The sequence below is a fragment of the Lolium perenne genome, chromosome 4 (assembly GCF_019359855.2).
Source record: "Lolium perenne isolate Kyuss_39 chromosome 4, Kyuss_2.0, whole genome shotgun sequence".
Lineage (NCBI taxonomy): Eukaryota > Viridiplantae > Streptophyta > Magnoliopsida > Poales > Poaceae > Lolium > Lolium perenne.
In genome coordinates, this window is record NC_067247.2 from 46,907,327 (window position 1) to 46,930,703 (window position 23,377).

At 50.0% G+C, this 23,377-nt stretch overlaps 3 protein-coding genes across 4 annotated transcripts; 1 reads left to right on the forward strand and 2 right to left on the reverse strand.

The window, feature by feature from the left end:
* Positions 1–8,665: 8,665 nt before the first annotated feature.
* On the forward strand, positions 8,666–9,994 carry LOC127292382 (auxin-responsive protein IAA14). The gene is made up of 3 exons (XM_051321761.2): positions 8,666–8,895; positions 8,993–9,340; positions 9,431–9,994. The coding sequence occupies exons 1-3, from the start codon at positions 8,726–8,728 to the stop codon at positions 9,486–9,488; spliced, it is 576 nt and encodes a 191-aa protein (XP_051177721.1). The 5' UTR covers positions 8,666–8,725; the 3' UTR covers positions 9,489–9,994.
* A 1,623-nt stretch (positions 9,995–11,617) lies between these two features.
* On the reverse strand, positions 11,618–15,006 carry LOC127292381 (uncharacterized). Its single transcript, XM_051321760.2, has 8 exons — positions 14,757–15,006; positions 14,076–14,205; positions 13,863–13,975; positions 13,572–13,710; positions 13,324–13,432; positions 12,700–12,757; positions 12,378–12,614; positions 11,618–11,885 (listed from the first exon to the last, which is right to left on the reverse strand). The coding sequence occupies exons 1-8, from the start codon at positions 14,919–14,921 to the stop codon at positions 11,880–11,882; spliced, it is 957 nt and encodes a 318-aa protein (XP_051177720.1). The 5' UTR covers positions 14,922–15,006; the 3' UTR covers positions 11,618–11,879.
* Positions 15,007–19,918: 4,912 nt separating this feature from the next.
* On the reverse strand, positions 19,919–23,245 carry LOC127292383 (transcription factor UNE12). 2 transcript variants are annotated; one of them, XM_051321763.2, is made up of 7 exons: positions 22,929–23,245; positions 22,720–22,812; positions 22,511–22,633; positions 21,768–21,833; positions 21,299–21,364; positions 21,130–21,204; positions 19,919–20,372 (listed from the first exon to the last, which is right to left on the reverse strand). In XM_051321763.2, exons 1-7 carry the CDS (start codon positions 23,112–23,114, stop codon positions 20,142–20,144), a joined length of 840 nt encoding a protein of 279 aa, XP_051177723.1. In that variant the 5' UTR covers positions 23,115–23,245; the 3' UTR covers positions 19,919–20,141. The 2 variants fall into 2 exon arrangements, with proteins under 2 accessions (XP_051177723.1, XP_051177722.1); XM_051321762.2 differs by having other exon boundaries at positions 22,720–22,833; positions 22,929–23,244.
* Positions 23,246–23,377: the final 132 nt, after the last annotated feature.

Genomic DNA, 23,377 nt, shown 5'->3' on the forward strand with positions numbered 1-23,377 from the left:
GGTAGTTAGTGTACCCATTACCATTCGTTGACAACAACAAACACCTCTCAAAATAATTTTACTCCTGTCTTTATAAAAATGAAAAGCTCTAGCGCAAGTTAATCCCTGCTTCCCTCTGCGAAGGGTCAATCTTTTATTTTTATGTTGTGTCTCCATTATTTCTTTGAGCACTATCTTGAGAGCACAACTGTCATTCTTAGTACAATATGCTTGTCTCAAAATATGATTGATTGTGGTATAACTTTGATGCATTTATCTTTTGACAATCACTACTTCTAGTCTTTCTATGAACTCCAGAGGTGCCCGGGCATTTATGTTTTGCCAATCAAATACAGGCAAGCGAGATACCACTTTATCATACTCTCTTATGAACATTGCAATCTTGCTTATATACATGATTCATGATGCTCCTTATTAATTGTTGGTACCTCTCCATGATTGACATAGCTGTTCGATGATTTTATTTGCATGTATCTCATTATGAACTGCTTAAGTATTAGCTATTGCATGAGAATATATACATCATATGAGCAAATGTGTTCGTGAAAGTTCTTTTATCGCTCAGTTGTTAACTGAATTGCTTGAGGACAAGCAATAAGCTAAGCTTGGGGGGAGTTGATACGTCCAAAACGTATCTACTTTCCCGAACACTTTTGCTATTGTTTTGCCTCTAATTTGTGTATTTTGGATACAACTAACACGGACTAACGCTGTTTTCAGCAGAACTGCTCTGGTGTCTCGTTTTTGTGCAGAAATCCAACTTTCGGGAAAAACCTCGGAATTTATGCAGAAGGCCCTATTTTCCCAGGAAACTAACGGAGCCAGAAGGGCAATTGAAGTGGAGGCCCGAGGGCCCCACACCATAGGGCGGCGCGGCCCAGGGGGGGCCCGCGCGGCCCTGTGGTGTGGCCCCCTCGGCCGGCCTCCGACGCCCTCCTTCGGACTACTTATTCGCCTCGACCTAAAAACACCGGGGGAGAAGTCGAAGTCACCAGAAACCCTCGAGAACGCCGCCACATCGCGAAACTCCGTCGCGGGAGCCAGAAGTCTCCGTTCTGGCACTCCGCCGGGACGGGGAATTGGAGGAGATCATCACCGCCATCACCGCCAACGCCTCTACATCAACCAGCCATGTTTCCCCCATCCATGTGTGAGTAATTCCCCCGCTGTAGGCCGAAGGGGATGGTAGGGATTGGATGAGATTGGTCATGTAATAGCATAAGATTGTTAGGGCATAGTGCCTAGTGTCCGTTATTGGTACTTTGATGATATTGTTGCAACTTGGTATGCTTAATGCTTGTCACTAGGGCCCGAGTGCCATGATCTCAGATCTGAACATGTTATTGTTTCATGAAGATAATCATTGTTTATGGTCTTACCTATAAGTTGTATACACATGTCGCTGTCCGGAACCAATGGCCCCGAAGTGACAAGAATTGGGACAACCGGAGGGGATGGTAGCGATGTGAGGATCACATGTGTTCACGGAGTGTTAATGCTTTGCTCCGGTACTTTATTAAAAGGAGTACCTTAATATCCAGTAGTTTCCCTTGAGGCCCGGCTGCCACCGGCTGGTAGGACAAAAGATGTTGTGCAAGTTTCTCATTGCGAGCACGCACGACTATATATGGAACACATGCCTATTGATTGCTTTGTACTTGGACACCGTTTTATTATTATCTGCAAATGCCCTGCTATGATTGTTACATGAGTTTCTCTCATCCATGCAACGCCCGTCATCCGTCCCCGTGCCTACAGTATTTTAATCTTGCTGTTTACTATAATCACTACTGCTGTCTCTGTTACTCTGCTGCTGTTATTTCACTACTGCTACTGCTATAAAGCTGACCATTATCGATAAACTCTTGCGAGCAAGTCTGTTTCCAGGTGCAACTGAATTGACAACTCCGTTGTTAAGGCTTCCAAGTGTTCTTTGTCTCCCCTTGTGTCGAATCAATAAATTGGGTTTTACTTCCCTCGAAGACTGTTGCGATCCCCTATACTTGTGGGTCATCACCGGCCTGCCCAGGAGCGCGTGGTAGGGACTCACGAGGTCCACCACCTCGAACTCGATTCTCTCGGTGCGGAAGTGGTCCGGCTTCCCGAACATCACCTCCAGCGTGATCCGGCCGATCGGCTGGCAGCAGTGGCCTGGCACGATGCCATGGAAGACGGTGGGGGTGGGGCGCAACTCGGCCTCCTGGATGCCCAACTTGCGGGCGGTGTCGCGGTAGAGGATGTTGATGCTGCTGCCGCCGTCGATGAGGACGCGCGAAAAACGCACGCTGCGCCGGGTTGTGCCGATGGTGGGGTCGAGGACCATGGCGTAGCTGCCCGGCTTCGGCAAGACAGCCGGTGTATCGCGGCGATCAAAAGTGATGGCCTGCTCTGACCAGTTTAGGTACTGGGGGACCGGCGGTATGACCGCATTGACCTCGAGGGAACGGCTCTGCTGGCTCGTCTTGTCCTCGGGCTCGGAGGTGAAGATGATGTAGGTAGCATCTTCGGCCAGATATCGGCCGGCATGGTGCACTTGGTTAGCCTCGTGGTGCTCGAGGTTGGCGTTCTCTGCGCCGGCTTGGCCACCCGGCCCGCCGGCTGGTGGTGGGGGGGGGGTGGGGGGTGGGGTTCACCGCTTGTCAGCCGCTTCATGAAGTGGCAATCGCGGGTGGTGTGGTTGGAGGGGTTCTTGCCGCTGTGGTACTTGCACGGCGAGTCGAGCATCTGCTCGAAGGTGTACTTCGGCTTCCATTGCCGGTCTTGCTTCTGGCGGCGGCTGCCGCCTGCCGCGTTGTCTGCCACGGCGGCTACGTGGGCGGAGCCGTACCGGCGGTCCGGCTGGTCACTGTGACGCTTGCCGCGGTAGTTGTCCCGCCGGCTGCCGTGCGAGGCGCCCTCGGCCGGCTTGTTGTTGTCTCTTCTGGCGGGGGCCGGAGAAATTTCAGCCGGCGCCTTGCCGGCTTCTTCAGCCAGCGCGTACTTGTCGGCGATGGCCATCAAGGCGGCCATCGACTTGGGGTCGCTGCGGCGCAGCTTGTGCCACAACATGGTGTTGGGCCGACAACCTCCCATGAAGAAGCTGATGGCCTGGATCTCGTGCACGCCCTCGCAGGAGTTGCGCATCTCGCACCAGCGCGTTAGGTATGCGCGATCCATCTCGTCGGGGCCCTGCTTGCACATCTCAAGCTGCTGGGGGCGACCCGGCCGGCGGTAGGTGCCGGTGAAGTTGCTGATGAAGGCCGCTTCGAAGTCCAGCCAGCCGTTTATGCTGCCGGCTGGCAGGTTGTTGAGCCATGTGCGGGCGGAGCCGACCAGCATCAGGGGGGAGTAGCGCACAGCCCAGCGCTTGTTGCCTTTGGCAATGCCGACTGCGGTGGAGTAGTCCTGCAGCCAGTCCTCCGCTTGGCGGTGCCGTCGTACTTGGGGGTGTCGCGGGGAGCGTGAAGCCCTCAAGCGTGGGCTCGTTGGCGATGCGGGGCCCGAAGCACTTTGGGCCGGCTGGAGCTTCTTCTTCCGCAATGCGGGATTCGACCAGCCGGTCGAGGCGATCTCGGGCGTCGGCGGGCTCGATGCGCGGGCCCAGCCGGGAGTGTGCCGGCTGGCGTGTGCCGGCTGCTTCTGGAGCCGGCCGGTGCTGACGGCGGGGCTCGGAGTCTTGCTCCCGGTTCCGGCTCGGGGAGGCCGGCTGCGGCCGCCGCCGACCGGTGGCTCGGCCTGCTCGAGCTTGCGTGCGTGGCGCGGGAGTCATGGTGCCGGCTTGGCGCTGGGAGGCGGACTCGGCCGAGTCCCCGGCGCCTTCCCGTCGTTGCTCGCAGCTCCACGAGCGTGAGAAGCTCCGGGGGCATTGACATACCCGGGGTCGGCCGCTGCCCGGTGGCTGCGTTGAGCAGCTCGCCACCCGCTTGGTCCGGCGGCGTAACTCTTCGCCCGAAGGCGGTTCAGCTCTTCTGCGGCGGCTTGTGCCGCGCGCATGTTCTTGTCGGGGGTGTTGTAGACGGGGAGCTCCGCGGACGGAGCCGGCGAAGGAGCGCCGTCGCGGGCGATCTCGGCGCCGAGGTCACGGCCCTCGCGGCGGATGTGGCCGGCTCGGCTTGGCTCGTCGCCGCCCGGAGTGAGGCCGTGGGCGCGGTTGTACTCGCGCCGGGTGATCTCCATCCGGCGCTTAGCAGCAGCCGGTTCTTCGGTTTGCTTGAGGAGGAGCCGGCGGTGCGCCTCCGCATCCGCCTCGACGGTGGTGGGGTCGCCGCCGTGCGTGAGCGGGGTGCTCAGCTTTGCCCGGACTTCGTCCGGCGGGACGGTGGCGGTGGCGCCTTTGGGCCCGAGCCGGAGGCGTTGGGGTCGACGTTGCGCTCCAGGTTGGGGCCACGGCGCGCGGGTTCTTGGTGGGGAGCTCCTCGCCAGCCATCATGACTTGTACGACGACGGGCTGGCGGGAGCGCCGCTGCCGGCTCCCGGAGGAGGGCTTGCGCAGCGCAGGACTGCTGCGGGTAGCGCGGTGGTGCGACGGTGGCGACGTAGACGTCGTGGCCGCCGAAGGAGATGACGCCGCCGCCGGCTGGGAAGGGCCGGTCAGCGAAGCAGCCAGCGTTGTCGGCCGACGCGATCGAGGGAGCCGAATCTCCAGATCAAGCCTGAAGCGACTCGCTCGCCGGTGGTGATGGTGAGGCCCGTCCGGATGAAGACACCGGCCGAGGACGCTGAGGGCCCCACGGTGGGCGCCAAATGTCGTGGTATGGTCACGGCATATGCCATAGGGTGGCTAATCGAAGTGGTTCCTGAGGGATCTCACGGCGGTATCCGGATGCGGGTATGGGCACGAGCGACACGGCGACGTACCCAGGTTCGAGGCCCTCCGATGGAGGTAAAACCTCTACTCCTGGTATGAGTGTATATGATGATCACACAATACAATGGTGCTCCTAGAGCTGTGTCCGGCTGCTCCTGGGAGGCTAAGGGAGACGATGGTCTCTCTCTCAGGGCAGCTCTATGGGTGGAGTGAAGTAAGAATGATTGATCGATCGATACCCTGCACGAGAGGGGGTAGTGCGGCTTATATAGGCGCCGGCACTTTACATATAAGACCCTATAGTTTACTGGCCGGCTGGGCCGGCTTCGGCTTCCGCTCCTTCCCGAGGCGGTGACGTCAGGAGTGGTTGAGGCATCGTGGCCTGTCCCATCCGGCTGCCACGGCCGGGCCGGTATGGAGAGGAGCTGTCCCTCGTCGCCGTCGCCCACCGTAGCCGGTACGGATCGTCGTAAGCCCTGACGGCCTGTCCGGCGCGCGGCACTATTGCTCCACAGTGCCCCGCACTTTACGGAAGATGGAGTCAGCGTGGACTTTAGGAACCCGGATCACCAACCCGGTCCCTTCCAGTGTAAGACTCGCCAGCCTCGAGTCGGTCTGAGGTACAAACCCCAGTCGGATATGGCTTGTAGAAGCCGGCCCAGCCACAACATTGGCGGCCGTAGCCAGGCCGACTAGGACCTAGAGCCAGCCGGCTTCCGGACCAGCCGGCCGCGGCGCCAGCCGGCTGCTCCTCAGCCGGCCTTTGCCGCGAGCCGGCCAGTGGCCAGCCGGCTGCTCCGCGTCCATTGCCCTATCCGGGGTCTTCCCCCCGACATGGGGCGCGCCAGACCAAAAAACCTTTCCAGCCGCGTCCCCCAAAGCCCATTTTTGTCCGGCGTGGCCCGATACGGTGTCCGGTGCCCCGAGCCCGTCCCCATCCCACAGGGGACGCACCGGGGACACCGGACACACCGAAAAGCGAGGCAGGCTCCCACATGTCGGCGACTATTTGCATAAACCGTTGGTTCGCGCCTCTTTTCTCGTCGCTCCTTCGTTCCCGCGCCTCCCACCCCACCGCCGCCGCTGGATTTCCCGGCCGGTTGGGCGTCTGATCTCTGCTGAGAGTCAGCACCGTTGTCGCGGCTGGGGCTCCCGCGGGTCGTGCCGCCGCCGCCGCTTCTCCATCGCGTCCCAGAACGCGCCGTCAAATCCGCCCCACCTCCGCGCACAGAAGGTGCTCGACGACTTGCCAGGTAGGCGCGATTGGCCGATGTTTGTTGCGTTATCTGCCTCGGCGCAATTTTAACCATTGATTTTGCTTTAGCCATGGACAGCGACGATGAGATGCTTGCCCTGCTGCTGGTATATACCAAAGGCTATTATCTAGCCGATGGTATATATCCAAAATGGGCCACTTTGCTACGCGACAGGAGGCTTGCAGGAAGGATGTCGAGCGGGCATTTGGTGTGCTTCAAGCACAATTTGCCATTGTCCGGTACCCTGCTCTAAGCTGGTCTCACGACCAAATGTGGGAGGTGATGCAGGCTTGTGTGATCATGCACAACATGATCATCGAGGATGACCGCAAGAATCATGCTAGGTCACATATTGGTCCCTATGAGTGTGAAGGCCCTCTTGCGGAGGTTGATCATGAGTTGCTTGCAGATTTTGCTGATTTTCTCGCCATGCACGCATAGATCCGTGATAGCAATGTTCATGAACAACTTCAAGCTGATCTCGTTGAGCATTTGTGAAGGATCAAAGGAAATACCGTGGCACCTTGATCTAGCATCTAGCCATATTTATTATATTTGTTTACTTATTTGTTGTAATTTAATTTGAAAACAATCCTCGCAAACATTTTTATTCATATGCTATATTTGATAAATGATTCTATGTTAAAAAAAAGTATTTTAAATATTTGGGGAGGCGTTTGGGGGACGCGGCTGGGGAGCGACGTCCCCCAAAGGTGGCACGAACAAAACACGTCCCCCAAACGCTCAATCCGGCGCGATTTGGGGGCGTTTTGGGGGGGACGCGACTGGAGATGCTCTTAGTCTCTCAACAACAACGTGCACAAAGTTAGTTATGTGGTTAGGACTTTCCTGAATTAAGCAAGCAAGGGTCTGTCGCGGCAGTGACCAGATCGGCCGAGCCTAGCTTTGGCTCCTGTGTGGTCGTTGTGACTTGTGACGAGGGGGACAAGGCAACGACCCGTGAACGAGCAGGAAAAGCGTGCTGTGCCGGGTTCGGCCGTCACGCACGGCAGCGGCACGAGATCTGCATGCCTGGCTTGCCCGTGCCCGGCTGGCTGGCGTCCTTTTATTTGCGCCGGTGCAAAGCAAGAGTTGCATGGCCTCGCTTGCGTGCTTTGCCAGCTCTCTGGGTTGTCTGGGCACCTTGGGCCATGCATGCAGGCGATATGCCTAGGTGTGTACTAGTACTCACTCCGTCCACAAATAAATATACAGGTAGGTTTTTCAAGATAAATTATGAAGTGAAGTAAAAAATAAATTAGAAATATGCATCTCTCTTTTTTAAATTTTTACTCCAATAAGCTAAGTGTATGTAGAAAATAAGAAGAACATGTGCTTCATATTATTGGGTTTGATTTTCGTGCGATGAGAGAGAAGCAATTAAAGTGCATTGAGAACATAAGTGTACACTTTTTTGTGGACAAAATTTAGAGCTAGATGTCCACTTATTTGTGGACCGAGGGAGTATGTCTAAATTGCTTCTGCCGTCATTTTGGTTACACATTAACCTTAGCCTCTAGGCACCAGCAAGCAAACACCAACCTCTTCGGTCTTCATCCAGTAACGTAAATAGTAAACAGAACGAGGCATCAGCTAATGTTGTTGTATTGTGATCCAAATTCATATACTAAAGGGAGGCTAACTTCTGACGAGCGGAGCGAGGCCCGTCGCCGGAGGCTTGGGCCGAAGCGTAGCGGAGTCAGAAGTTAGCCCATACGTCGTGCCCTGCAGGGACGCCTGCGAAGGGGAATGCAGGAGGCGGCAGCACCCCGCGGTACGGTACGGATCGTTGGCACCGTCGTGCCCTTTAGGTTTTTGTCGTGTATTCTTCGGGGTGGTGAGGTTGTAGCAACATCCTAAAGTCAGAATAATGTCATCTTGTCCTTACCCTCGCCCGGTGGTGTGCTTAGCACCGGTGGAGAGCATGTAGAGCTGTGTGTCCGAGCAATCTTTTGATATACTTAATTTTTCGCGATAGATACTAATATGGTGTGGTAATCTTTTGGAGACTTAGCACAGCAAATTCCATCCGTCTTACAATAAACTCTACTACTAAAATAAGTTTCATCAAGTTTCAATAACGGAGGAACAGGATGGTGACGAGCATCGGGCTCGGGCAAGTGTGTAGTCGTCAGTACGTGAACTCATTTAGCAAGGCGATCACTCCTTCCCTTAATTAGCTGTCGACCCGTCCCAGCCAGTTTACGGGCGTGACATGCGCATGCTCATTGATCTATGACCGGAGCGTGTGCTGCCGGCCTGCCGCGCGAGTAGACGAACCAAGCAGACCTGCGGAGTGGCGACACGTGTGAGCCCCCTGCCCGCCGGGCCCCGCCGCATTCCGGCCACATGCGCTGCGCCTGCCTGCCCGCCAGGCCAGGCAGCCCGGGGGCCCGCCGTCCGCCACCGCTGCGGAATCTACCCCGACCCGGCCCATTACTCGCGGCCCCGCCTGTCTGCCGGGCCCCAGACACACCGCGCGCGCCCACCCGTCACCGTGCCGTCGACCGTGTGAGGCGAGCGAGCACGCGAAGCAACCGCCGGCCGGGGCCATGCTCGCTCGCTATATATGCCCAGGCAGTCACGCAACCGGAGCGGAGCGAAGGAACGACGTCCAAGTCTCAACCACAAACCCAGCTAGCGCGGCCATCTCTCTCACGCACTCCCCGTTTCTTTCCCGGCCATGGAGATCATCGACGCGGAGCTGCGCCTCGGCCCGCCCGGCAGCGGCGGCGACCTGGCCTTCGGCGCGTCGGCGGCGCAGAAGAAGCGTCCGTCGTCGTCGTCCGTGGCGGCGGCGGCCAGGAGCGAGGCCTCCGGGACCGACGACCACGACGCCACACCGGCTTCCAAGTAAGCTTACGGCCACATCATAACTCCGCCGTCTTAAACCTCATCACAGCCACAGCACGAACGAGAGCTGACGGTGCGCATGACTTCTTCTTTCCAGGGTGCAGGTGGTGGGCTGGCCGCCGGTGGGCGCGTACAGGAAGAGCACGTTCCAGTCGGCAACGTCCACGTCCACATCCACGGCCGACAAGGACAAGGGCGCCGGCGAAGCGGCAGCCGGGAAGAGACCAGGGGCCGGCGGTGGGCTGTACGTCAAGGTGAGCATGGACGGCGCGCCGTACCTGCGCAAGGTGGACCTGCGGACGTACGGCGGGTACGGCGAGCTCAGGGCCGCGCTCGACAGGCTCTTCGGCTGCTTCTCCTCGCCGGACGCCTCCGCCGGCCAGTTCGCCGTCGCCTACGAGGACAAGGACGGCGACCTCATGCTCGCCGGCGACGTGCCATGGGAGTAAGTTCACCCCAAAACCACACAACTGCCTGGATCTGTGCACATGAACGTGAGTCTGACGAGTGGGGTTCTCTTCCCGTTGATTTGCAGCATGTTCATCTGCTCCTGCAAGAGGCTGAGGATCATGAGGGGCTCCGAAGCGCGATGAAGAAGATACATGGTGCCATGGCGGGCATACACACATCAAGCAGTGATCAGGACATGGACGATGGAATTTGGCCATGGCTCAGGACCAGAGTTGGACGCGAGCACACGCGCGCACGAGTTCTTCTATCCACGACCCAGATGGCCATGGGTGAGCGCATGGAAGCACGCACGCACGCACGTCGTCTGTGCCCTGCAAAGGCACTTGGTACGTCGTACGAACCAAGACGGGACTGATGGTTCGGGACAACTCCAGGGGGATCAAGATTCAGAAGAACGCTCGCGCCGGCCGGCCGGGTCGATCGGCGTGCAGCAGTACTCTGTTGGAGTACATGTACAGTCGTCAGAGATTCAGCCAACAGTGATTCCTAGAAGAACTGGCACTTGTATTCACAATCCTGTATAGGTTCTTTGCTTAGTTTTTATAAGTTTCTGATGATCTGTATCGATCCACGAGGATCCGGGACACGAAGCATAAAGCGAGAGGGAGATTGAACTCCAAGTTTGCTCCTTCTTTCTCCCAGATTCCTCCTAGTGAGGGTACAAGTTTATGTTTAAAAAAGCGAGGGTGCAAGTCATAAACTAGTGTTATCTCAACTGTTTAACAAGAAAGAAAGAATGCAGTCTTATCAACAAGCTTTGTTTCATTCCTTCTTCATGTGATCTTATTCCTCTAGTTTTGCTCTTCTCCATGCTACAATTTTTTCTTCTCTTTGTTTATATCTTTTATTAGTTCTCGAAGCAAAAGTCGGAGAAGGAGTAGTATTATCTCAACTATGAAACAAGAAAGAATGGGTCTCATCAAGAAGCCATGCTTCATTCGTTCTTCCTGTGGTCTTGTTCCTCTTGTTTCTGTCTTCTCCCATGCTATAGCATTTCCTTCCTCGAGACGATGATGGATGAGGATGCTGATGGTTGCGGTGGTGCTCCGGCTTCTGCCGTCCCCTTTCTTCCTTTCCTGTTAGTCGTTAGCTGATTTCGTTATGGTATCAGACTAGATGGTATTTGTGGTTTGTAATGACTAAGGCAGAGTTGTATCGCTACCGTGCTTGTTGTCATGAGGGCTTTATATATAAAGCCGGGCCAAGTGCCTTCTATTTTTATTTTTTTTAAATCCTTCCTTTTCATGGGTAGATCGATGTCTTCGAAGAAGAGCACACACATAAAGCCAGATCGATCTTCCTGTGGCCTTATTCCTCTTGTTTTTCTCTTCTCCCATGCTATAATTTTTCCTCAACTTCCTGGGTAGATGTCTTTGAAGAACATCACACACATAAAGCCAGATCGATCTGAACGAACTCAAAACATAAAACACTGTTCCAGTCAATCATTCACTCATGTACGGTATGTAAAAGTAAGAATCATCCACTATGTACCACCGATTCAGAAGGCCCCTTGGGAGCCTCTGATTCAGCGCTACAACTATTTTTGCCAGAAACAAAAGCGCACAAACTAAACAAGCATACAGCATTTCGAATTTCCTTTTTCAAACACAAACACGCACCAAATCCCGAGGTGCCTGCTCAGTTCAGAGGTACGAATGTAGAGGAGTCACTGCACTGCGCGTCACAACCCGTTCAGCGGTACAAATGCAGAGGAGTCACTGCACATCGTCATAACCGGGACCTCCCAGTTCAACTCTCCAGGCCATGGCTGCGCGAGAAACCCTGCTAAAAATGCAATGCACGCATAGGACAAGGAAACCCAACCACCGATGCGATAACATTGCACATTATGACTGGTAAATAAAACTAGACATGAGCATGTGAAATTGTAAGAGGCAAGGTTGAATGTTCTTCTTGCAGATGATGGCTAGGATGCAGACAACGTGCACTAGACCCACATGAATTATCATGGCGATACATACAGATGCGAAGCAGACAGTAGGGAGACAACAGGGCATCGGTATCACGCGGTCACAGCTCATGAGATCCCAGCAGTAGGCAGGCAGACAAGGCGCAGCAGGTCCACACACACACAGCCTAGCAGCTTATGGCAAGGGAATGGTAAAAGCATGATGTGGCTTCAGACAGGAATCAGTGTGTGTGCCCAAATGCTGGGTCCAAGGAGGCTGGAGCCGCTGGCGGCCGCCCAGTTGTGGCTCGCCAGATCCAAAGGTTGTTGATGGGATCATGTGTAAAAAGATTTACTCCACTCCACGGGGTAAAAATAAGCATGCTATCAGTTTACAACGGCAAGTGTTTCTGTAGGACAATCGGATGCGGAGCAACAAAAAGAGGGTCATTTTACATCGAGAGCAAGCGTACAAAATCATTGGCTTGCTCGGTCACACATGCTGCGGTTTTTGTTTCTTTTTCGAATTAACAGGCCTCTGAGGTACACTTTGGCGGGATGAGATCTTCGTGGTTGATGCATCCCTCGAGCTTCGGAATATTCATGCCTGTTGGGATGGACAAGCAGCATGATGAGGCTTTGTTTAATGATCAGATCAAGATACAAACTGAAGATGCATGGGCAATGTTCTGCTCGGGCAGACAAATGGTACAAACCAAACCAACTAAGATATTATTCCCAATGATACAGCGGCGCCAACTTGTGTAAAAAACAGTCAAGTATAACCAACTTACAGTTATATGAACACACACACATCATGTGGAAAGATTTCCCTTCATGTTCCTTACATTTTATATTTCTATCAATGTTCTTATGGATATTCACTTATGACAGAATAAGCATGCAATATCTGAGTCTTACAAGAAAATCACTAGCCTCAAATGGCTATCTCAAATCTTTTTTTCTTTCTAGATAATAACTCTCCTTCCTATTTAAATAATATTCCATATTTATTAGAATATAACCTAACCCTATATTCATGCACATAGCATACCATAAAAAAATGCATGAAGATTAAAGCATGTGTGCAAAGTTATACCTGCTTCTTTTTCTTAGGTCTCCTTTTCCGACGCGGCTTGTGAGCATCAGAATTTGAACTAAGAGTGCTGTTGTGATCTGCCGACGCATTTGATGCTCTCCTGTTTTTGAACGAGTTGCCACTTGTGCTGGCCGAAGCATTGCTAGAGCTGGACATCGCACGTTTATCCACAGATCTAGCTCTATTAGGTGGTAATGAGCGAGGTGGTGGCATAAGAACTCGAGCATCTATCTGCCGCTGCAATCAGAAGAGTGGGGTTAAATATGGAAGCAAAACTATGACAGCTTAACGGAAGAACTGGAGGCACAAGGCAGAGAACAACCTGGTTCTTTTCATCGCTTGACATACCAGACGCTGCCCTGCCTGAGCCACCCGGTTCTCTGCAGAAAATTAGTAGCATTAGCAGTATATCTTCCCTTACGACGCAACATGCAGTGAAATATTCACTGAACATAACAGTTTATTCAGTAGAAAACTATTACAAGCAACGGGGACTAAATTTATTAGGAAATATGATATTGTCCTACCACAAAATGAAATGTTTCTACATGATTTAAACTGCCAAAAAACTCCTGAAATGCGTATACACTCTTTTTTTCAGCACCTAACCTTCTCCCATGACTTTCAAAACTAACTGAACAAACGGCACAGTTGTTTCTATGACAAACAGAGGGTGTTAATTTGCAGACCTGGATATGATATTTTGCAATTTCAATGGACTACCTCATGGATTCACTTACGTGGTATGATTATCTACAGATAGTCCTGACACTAGTGTTCAGTAACTCGTTGTACGCAATTATCTAAGCTAGACAGCTACAAACAGTAATTGATCACTCATTGACCCCGTGCAATGCTCTCTGTGTGACAATCTTGTTGTATGACATATTACTGCGAACTTAGAAGCAAGCAGCCAAATACAATGTCCAAGAGTCGTGAATCATACTTTGCACTTTTGTCGGTCAGCTCATCATCTGCCTCTTCATCGCTTGAACTTCCAGACATGAAGAAGTCATCATCACTCACATCCAAGGCATCATCATCACTTGCTGTCTCTGTTAGGTTTATGCAAAATAAAATTAAGTACTTTAATGAGTATACATAAAGCAAACAAGGTGGAATAATTCCAATGTAGAGCTAAAGTGCATAAAGGATTCAAAAATGAAATAGAAAATCAGTAATGCAAACATGCACCTTCTAAGTCCTTTCCATTTGCTGCAGCAGCCATGAGATTCTCCTTGATCTGCTTACGCCATGCATTCCTCTTTTCTACAATATCTGGGGTATTCCCCCCAGTGAACAGAGGGAAATATTTCTCATTCTTTGGGAAAAACTGCACAAGTAATGATAGATACCTTTAGCTTGAAATTAAAGCATGTTCATTCTAGAACAAGTAGTAGCCATGATAGAGTGAGTCCTAAACATATAGCAAATCTCATGCCAAAAGAATGGTTCAAAAAGCAAAAAGAACTGCAGTGAACTTACTCTAACGTATTCGAGATCTTCGCGCAATGTCGACAGCTTGTTGCTGGCATCATCACCATTTGTACGTTGCTGTTTGTCAAGGCGCCTTATCATCCTCTCAATCTTTCGCCTCTCTGAGAAGTTGGAATTAACACACCACGAAATAGATAAGTACATACAGGCAGCCAGGGGCACACTAGAAATGAATAGGAATAAGAGCAAACGACAGCATACCAAAGAACTTTATCTTTCTATCTCTCAACTGCACTGTTCGCTGAACAGCCAGTTGATTCTGAAGTTCTTGCTGCTTCTTTAGTTCTTCCAATTTCTTCTCTTGAGCCACCCTCATGTCATTAGGAAGGTCCTGCAGAAACAAAATGCAACACTTGAACACAGGACACAAATAAAAGTAGGGCTAAAGGCTTGCTTAACACTTGATAAAATACGGGAAGCTCAAACTGCTACAATGCGTTGTGCAACATCACCTGCTAAGCTGGGATAACCAATCATCAGCAACCCGGACTGTAATCCCAAATGTAAAACAAACATGACATTATGCCAGATATATCTAGCTCAGATATATATATATATATATATATGGCTTTCCAAGCAACATTGCAGAGTCCCGTTGCAACGCATGACCCAAGTGCTCCAAAGCGAGCATCAATCTAGCTACAGCAGTAGCTACTTGCAATCCTTAAGACATACGCTAAATACAGCCGGTCGGAAGCAAACAAGGCACCAGTCGAATCATCGATGACTAGAATCCTGACACTTCAAGTGGCAACCGAAGCTAATTCTAATTGAGGGATTATTTAACCAACGAAGTCCAAGCAACCGCTGTTTCGACCAGGAGCTAGCATCAGCACTTCACACGCCGTAAACGGTAGGCAGCGGAGGATATAGCCCCAGTACCTTGCGGAGAAGGCGCTCGGTGGAGCGGATCTGATTCTTGAGCGTGACGGTCTTGGCGGCGGACGCGCGCTTCCGCTTGCGGTCGTGGGAGGGCGCGGAGGAGGACGCCGACGGCTTGGGCCGGCGTGCGGCGGGGGCGCGGCGGGGCTGGCCGCCGTGCGCCATCGCCGGAACCCTAGGAGGAGGAGGGGGGATACGTGTGTGGTGGCGAATGGCTGTGGGGTTCTTCGGTTGGGTTTGGGCCGGGCGGGTTTCGTTTGGTTTCAGAGCTGGAGAAATAGCCCGCCCAAATAATGCTCGGCCTGCCTACGTTTTTGTGTTGCGAGTGACTGGCCGGGCTGTCAGTGAATCAGAACTTGTACGAGTAAGGCCTTGTTTACTTCTCTCCTATTTTTCTTCCCAAGGCATCGTTCGGTTCATGGAGAACCAATTCCTAGGTGGAACGAACCGCCCGAGTAATTGGGTGATCCCCTTTGCGTCACCCAGATCCCCACTGGTCCATTCCCCTAACCTCCTATTATCCCTCCATAACTTTTGCCTGTTCGGTTACTCCCTAGGATAACTGCAGGTAGGAGGGCCGGCGTAGTAAGCAGTCCGACCGGCGCAGAATCCTAACCTGACGGAGCGCCGGTTAAGCTAGCTTCTCCGGCGAGAAGCGACAGGGAAGACGGGGCCTCGCGTAGGATAGGGGTTCGGCCCGGGCTCCGCGCGGCATCTGTGCGAGAGGCTATGGAACGGCCTTCTCCTCCGTTTGGTTGCGCAACCGGCGTCCACTCCATCGTCTCCGCCGCCCTCCGGTCTCCGTCGTCTCCGCCGCCCTCCAGTCGCCTTCGGCGCCGCCGCGAGAGAAAAAGGAGTCGTGCGTTTTTCCTTGCCATACCGATTCGCGATGACCACGCGGGGAGTTGTTCCACGGGGTGGGACATGATGTTTTTAATCCCCGCGATTTGACCGGTATTGGGGTGGTTTTGGCCGGGGTGGGGTCCCAACCGGGTGTAACCGAACGCATATTTTAGGATGGTCCGGGATTGATTCCACGCCAGGCCGATCCCGGCTGACCCACGGGGATCGAGTCCAAATCCCGGCCGGGGCGGGACGAACCGAACAAGGCCCAAAGGGTATAGGGATGGGAGGGGATTTGGTGTTCACCCAATCCCCTCAAATACCCCTCCCCAAAAATACACTAGTATGATGGAGAGTTTTTGATTTAGGCAAAAAATGTGGGGATGGAAGGGGATGAGAGGGGATATCTCGGGATTATGTCGTTCAAAACCGGAGAAGTAAACGGACTAGTGGGGATTTTCTGGGATACGAAATAATTCCCTCTCATCCCCATAAATACTCTAGAAGTAAACAAGGCCTAAATGTGGAGCCATCAAAAGGACATCCACATTTCAAACTAAGAATTTCCCCTTAAAAACTATGCTTAGATTTTGTAAGCCATTGTTCTATTTTATTGTGGAAAATATGTACTTCGTAAGACTTTTTTGGCGACTGGGAATCAAAGTTGTGGCACTGCACGTGTAGGTGTCGGCAGCGATGGCGTTGTTCCCCTCCTTGGAGACACATGTCGTGGAGCTCCATATGTGTCCATGAGGTGGGTCTAGGCATTGTGGTAGAAATCCATATCTCTGATTCCCGGGCGGGCGACAGCGACGGCGATGACTACCTCACAAACTTCTTGGAGGGCAGACGTCTTGGAGGCTCAGTTCGGCCATTGGCATGAGCTTGTCTCATCATTGGATCGGTGGATGTTTGAGCACAGACCCTAAGCAGTTGCTTTTTCTGCGAGCTGAGGCAACGGCCTTAGAACCCATGGTAGGCATCCATGGGCGGATCAGTTGTTTGCACGGCTTGGGTGTCAATCTTGTCTCCAGGAGCGGCTAGATGTCAAGACGACAGTCCCATAAACTTGGCTTTCTAAAGGGCATCATCCTCGTGTCGTATGGGCGACAGGTTTGTCTTTGATGTTGCTTCGTGTCATCGTGGTGTTGCTCTCCTGAAGGGTTTAGGAGTTTTCATTTTTAAAAAAAATTTAAAACCCACTCTATTAAGCAAACAGCCGACCGCCTCGTTAAAAACCTTCCGGCCCTCTTAGGTACCCTGGAAGAAAAATAGTATGTCTGGAACCTGCTGCCGCAATCACAGTATAGTTACATCCATGGTGATTACAGGTAAGAGAAAATCGAGGGCGGGGGAGGGAGAGGGGGTCCTCATGCCAGACCTTACTATCTAACCCCTCCGCTCTAGAAGCTAAACTATGAGCTGCACCATTGGCTTCCCTAGCACAATGACAAAAGGTAACAGAAGCAAAACTACGACAAAGGAAACAACACTCCTCGTAAATAGTTGTTGCTGCTATTCCCATAACAGTCACGACGGGTTTTTCATTTTTGTTCGAGGGTTCCGTGCTTGTTCTTCCCATAACAGTCACGCCGGCTTTGGTGAGAGTCTTTCCCGTTGATTAACCATACAATCTTTTCTTAATCAGTGGAACAGTCAAAGCTCTTGCCTCGTTTCGAAAAAACGTTATGCCATGTAGTATGTAAGAATATAATCTGCCTATGGAGTATTCCGGACCACAATGTCACTCGAACCAAGATCCAACCGCAGTTTTGGCAGAGTATGTCCGACGACGTGTGGTTATCTCTAACACTGTTATTATGATCCTCTGTTGCTGTCCAATGACACGTGTACATCGCTGATTAAATGGGATGATGTCTACCATTATCGGACTTTTATAGCTGTTGGCAGACAACAGAGAAATAATCAGGCATGAGCAGTTACAGCTTTCATTTTCCTGGCAGGAATTGCATTACCAGTTTAGCAGGATTTGAGACAAAATTTGTCAGGATGCGAAATAACTGCTCTACCCATCACAAGGAACCAAACCTCAAGAGGGAAGGAAGAAAACACCGCAGCCACATCGAGCACCAGGTACTGCTTGAACGATATAACATACTGTATGGAGGAAAAGAACACTCGCCACGTCGAATATGAAACTAAACTACCAAGGACAGGACTACACAAGGAACATATAAATTTTATGACCAAGTCGCTATACTGTATAGTCCATGGCCGTATCTATGCAAGTCGACAGAAGTTTCATTCTTTCTTCTGTATGCTGCAGAAGAAAATCAGTTCTCTGTGGAGGCAAGTGTCCAGGTGCACGTTATGAGCACTAGGTTCAGTAGTTAGGAGTTAGGACAAAGGACTACAGGACATCATCACAGAGATAATCTGACCATTTCAATTAAGCAGAAAGCTGAGAAACGGTCCTCTGCAGCACAGCATAAACATGAATAATCTTACACAAATGGCGGCAAAATACACAACACCTCTACAGAGGCATGGAAGTAACAATCTTGATTGAAAACCAATATTTCAGCCTGGTAGAAAAAGAAGTGCAGCAGTCCCTTTCTAGTAGAATAGTTCCAGCTAAACTATTGTGCCAAACAAGCTAAGTTTTCAAAAACAAGATCCTGGGTAAATTTCCTTCAACGGAGACCCGACAACCAGGGTCTGAAAGATCTTTGCCAACCAACATGAAAAAGGGAAAATTCTACTTTTTGTCAAATAAAGACCGAAAGACACTTGGCCAGATACTAGTAAAGTCCCCAAGTATAGTACTCACTGCAAAACCCCATGAAAGTAGTAAAAAAACACACATGACCATTTAGCATGAACAATTAAACTTTCATTTTTTTCTGGCAGTAATTAGTTGGATTATTAGCATCAGTTCTTCAGAATGATATAACATATTGTATGGAGAGAAAAACACATGTAGCACGTCAAACATGAAACTACCGGAAACCCGATATACTGCATAGTCAGCGCTGTATCTACACAACTCTGACAGAAGTTTCATTCTTTCTTCAGTATGATGTACTAGAAGAAAAGCAATTCTCTGTCAAGCCAAGTGTCCAAGTGCAAGATATGAGCACCTTATAGATTCAGGAGTCAAGACAAAGGACTGCTGTACAACATAACAGATAAATGTTGATAGAGGATTAGAAGGTGTATTATTACTTGGTCTAATAATTATAATCAGAATAAATAGATCACCAAAGACCACTAACCTGGGAAACTGTTTTCTGCAATACACCCCAATAACAAATAATCTGCAAACAAATGCTGGCCAAATGCATAGCACTCCAACAGAAGCAATATGAAAGTAACAATTTTGACTGAAAACCGGTATTTCAGCCTGGTAGAAATAGAAGCGCAGAAGTCCCTTTCAAGTAGAATAAGTTTCCAGCTAAGCAATTGTGCCGAACGAGAGAACTTTTTAAAAACAAGATCCTGGGTAAATTTCCTTCAATGGAAAGCAGACAACCAGGGTCCCTAAAGATCTTTTCTAACCAACATGAAAAAGGAGAATTTGGCTTTTGTCCAACAAAGAGAAAGAAACTTGGCCAGGTACTACTAAAGTCGTGTATAGTCTCTGCAAAACAACATGAAAGTTGTAGCAACACGCAAGCGCATATCTACACAGTGAAATATTTACAGTCACATGTAATGATGCAAACAAACAAATCACACAATATCATTCCATTGTCCAGGCTGTAGATTCTCAATAGTCCACAAACTCAGAAACCTTGCGATTACGGCAGTGAACAGCACAGCAAAACAGCTGTTCCCCACACATAAGTTGGCAAAACAAATCTGGGGAGGTAGATAATTATAGAAACAATACTTTTCATGGGCTAATCAACAATAGAAGAGAAAACTTTATATGGCAGTTCTTATCAAGAGTATGACTCAACAGAGATAATAAAGAAAAGTAGTGCACATAGATAGCAGACCCACTAGCAAGCGGATTAACGCACGCTCAGCCTCAATTGACCAAAGCCTCCGTCTCCACTATGGAGAAATGAAGATGAGAAGGAACATCACCATCAACACCACCTCCCATTCCATCTCGTGTTCAAATTTCGTCAACCGTTTGTGCAGGTTGCAGACACACGCATACATCAATCAATCTCTTTTTGATTAGTCCAAACACCCACTACCGAAAAAGCAGCCCCCACCACAAAGTGTATGGCTAGTGCACTACAGACCCGAAAAGAAAGAAACAATATGAGAGCATGCAAGACTCTTTTGTAGCTCTCTCCATCACTCACACTCATAGGGGTATTGGAAGATGTAGGAGCATGATCAGGTTATTGCTTACCATATCCTTGAGATTAAAGCACCTTTGAACAAAAGATGGAAAGGGGTAGGTGACATCATATACCATCGGTACAACTTTGAGTGGAGAGGATCTTATAGGTCTTTTCTTGCCTCCTTGTTAGTGAACCAAAACGAGCTGTTTTATCTTACACTTTGATAGGTTGGTGGCTACTAGCAGCTGCAGAGATGCGTGTTACAGTTGCTGTTACTATACTAGGAAGTAGCATTCGGTTCAGGCTTCACTGGTTGGCCATCTTGTGAATGTTGTGTGTCATAGATTGCCATGGCAAGAGAGATTGGCATCATGCAGAGTGCCTTGGATTGGAGAAATTGCATTGCGGCACCGATGTCCTCGTCCATTAGCTTTGCTACCTGCTTTTCTGTGCCATCCGTTGACCACTTTTCCCAAATCTGCTGTTTGGTTCCACTATCGCTTGCTTCCCCCTAACGAAATTAAAGCAAGATACATTTCAACAACCAAAAGATATGACAATGTATGTATGTCGAGATGGAAAAGGACTTCCAAATTTATTCTTCAAGTCAAGGTACGATTGTTCAAGAAAGAATGATGCACAGTATGTATAACTATCATGAAGCTAATGGACAAATGAGTTTCACTCGCAACGACAAATAGATGGTGAAATGAATGAAAATTCAAGAAATGGAAATAAGGTACTGAATTCGCCTAGAAGGAAGAAAGAGAGGAATTCAATAAAATAGATGTTGATAACGAATTTTTTAGTTAGGAAAGTGGGATGGTTATCGCAGGGAAAAACTAATACTTATATTGTATTTGGATAGCAATGCTCAGTATAAAAAACTAAGATACAAATGGATACTCCATTTGATGAAGCCATAAGTGCCAATCAGTGATATAGGAAAGACAGGACGACACAGAGGAAAAGAGCAAGGGGAAGAGAACAATGAAAAACATTTCAAGGACATACACAACAAGAAAATTGGTAAGTGACATACAGACGCACGCACAACAGCAGCCAGCTCTATGTTTTTAACAGACAAAGTTTTAATGCTAATATGGTGATGCCTTGTTTCTGAATATGGATACAGAAGAGAGAAAAAACTCAGGAGAAACTTGAGATAACTATCAAGCCTAACTTAACTGAATTGCAGTAAAAAAACTGAAGAAGGCAAAAGTGCTCAATGTATATTGGCCAATAGTCAGTTTGTAGTATTTTTTTACCTTAACTGAAAGTGGAATGTCAGCAACCAGCTGCGCGACAGCACCAGCACCACCCAATCTGCTCATGCTTAAAACCTAACATCACAACATCAAGGTTCTATCAAACAAGTGAAAACACAATGATGGTTGATGGTTCATAACTTCATATATAATAGCACATGGACCTTACCTTCACTTGAAGCCTAAGGAACTTCACATAATCTAGGATCTCATCTAGCATTGCTGCCCTATCTGTCTGCATGTAGTTAAAAAGAAAGAATCAGAAATGTTTTAGTCGTCATAATTTGCAGTTACAGTTCTTAAAATTATATACTTTGATGTTACATGGTAACAACTAAAACTCCGCATGTGGCTATTACACAATCATTCTTCTTCTTTTATTGATATATAATTATCAGCTACACACATGATTATCTCAGAAGGTGCCATACTGGTCTCAGCGTGATGGATTATAATATTTTCTAAGACGAAAAGTTATTGGCCAAGAAAAGAAGCGCATATAATAATATAATGTTATCAGCACATCATGACCTGAGACAACTTGCTGAAATTCTGTCAAGTGTCAATGGCAGGCATGTGAACCGTAGAAGTCTTTACCTATATAATAACATCTTCAAGTATACTACTAACATGATTACCTTGTTTGTATTGGGGACCAATTCCTGTAGGGCCCTCATCCTTTCCGCTATTCTCTCTCTTCTTAGCTGCATTGAAACAACATGGTTTAAAATACTGCTGAATAAACAAGCACCTAACAGGAATGAAAATAGTAAGAAAACATTTATATAAATATAAAACTTGGCAACAACAGCAAAACACAGTTCTACAACTGCTAGAAACATGATAAGCAAGTCCAAAGAATGAAGCCTGCCATAAAGCAGCAGTATTCTGTAGCTATATGAAACTAGAGAACATTCAGTGCCTAACAGGATTACATGACAAAATAATCATCAAAGATAGGGGACATCCCATGTAGTACAACCACATGGCAATTGTGACTTCGTGAGCCTTAGAGAAAAATGCCAAATGCATCTGCCAAATGTCTAAACATCATCTAGCTAACTCAACACTGGTTTTGAAAGCATGTGATGATTTGCCCAGCAAGTGAAAAAAATAATATGAAAATCCCGCCGCTGATTGCTTAATCAGACTTACACTGTTCATGAAAAACAGGTACATATCGAGCAAGGCTCTTAGGGGACACCAATCCAATTGAGTCGAATTAACCCATGTTATACTTTCACACCAAAATCCAACACCTGATCCCGTTGAAAACAGCATGGGTGCATGGTAGTGTAGTGGCTTTATGCAGGCCACGGTATAAAATAGTATATCCAAATGCCCTGAGCTACGGGGTATGTAGTTTAATGAATTTGATTACCCTCTCTGCTATGCTGTGGGGATCGGTCGCCTGGCCTCGACGCGCTCGCACCTTGGGCCTCGGCGCCGGAGGCTGCGGCCCACCGGCTGATCCACCCTGCTTCGACTGCTGCGCGTGGAACATCTGAAATCCAAAACAAGATACGGTACAATTAGCACGAAATTCAAACTGAAACCCGACATAACCTGTCTGCAGAAAGGTATATATACCTGGGGAGGATGGGTGGGGCGAAGGTGCGGCGGTTGCAAGCCACCGCCGAAGACCGGCGGGAAGAGGCCGGGGAGCTGCACGGCGTCCCGGTCCTGCAGAGGCGGGCGATAAGCCTAGCACGGCACACGCGCTCTCAGGTTCAGCTCGGCCAGCGCAAATTAAAGGCGAAGAATATAAAGGGGGAAAGTGGAGAGGGAGGCTCACTCACCCCCTTGTCGGCATCGTCTCCGATGCCTCCCCTGCCCCCGGAGGCGTCCGCCGCCGCGTCGAGGCTGAGGTCGAGGGAGAAGGGCTGGTCGCCGGAGGGGCGGCCGCCGGCGGAGAGGGAGTTGGTGAGGGAGAAGAACTGGTCGAGGAAGTCGTCCTCCGGGTTCTGCGGCGGCTGCCCGGCCATGCCCGGCGACGCGGCCGTCCGCCGGCGGGAGACGGCAGCGGCCAAGCTGGGGTTGCTGCTCTCGGCTGCCGGCTCGGAGGGGCGTTGGTTTTCTGGGCGGGTGTGAAGTGGTGGGGATCGAGGAAGAGTGTTCGCTCGCTCGCTTCCATTTATTTACTCGCAGTCCTAGGCTTGTAGAGCAGACTGGGTAATGGGCCATATGGGCCTATGCGATTTGATAGACTGGTAGAGGTAGCTTATGGGTATGAAATATTTCGGCCCCG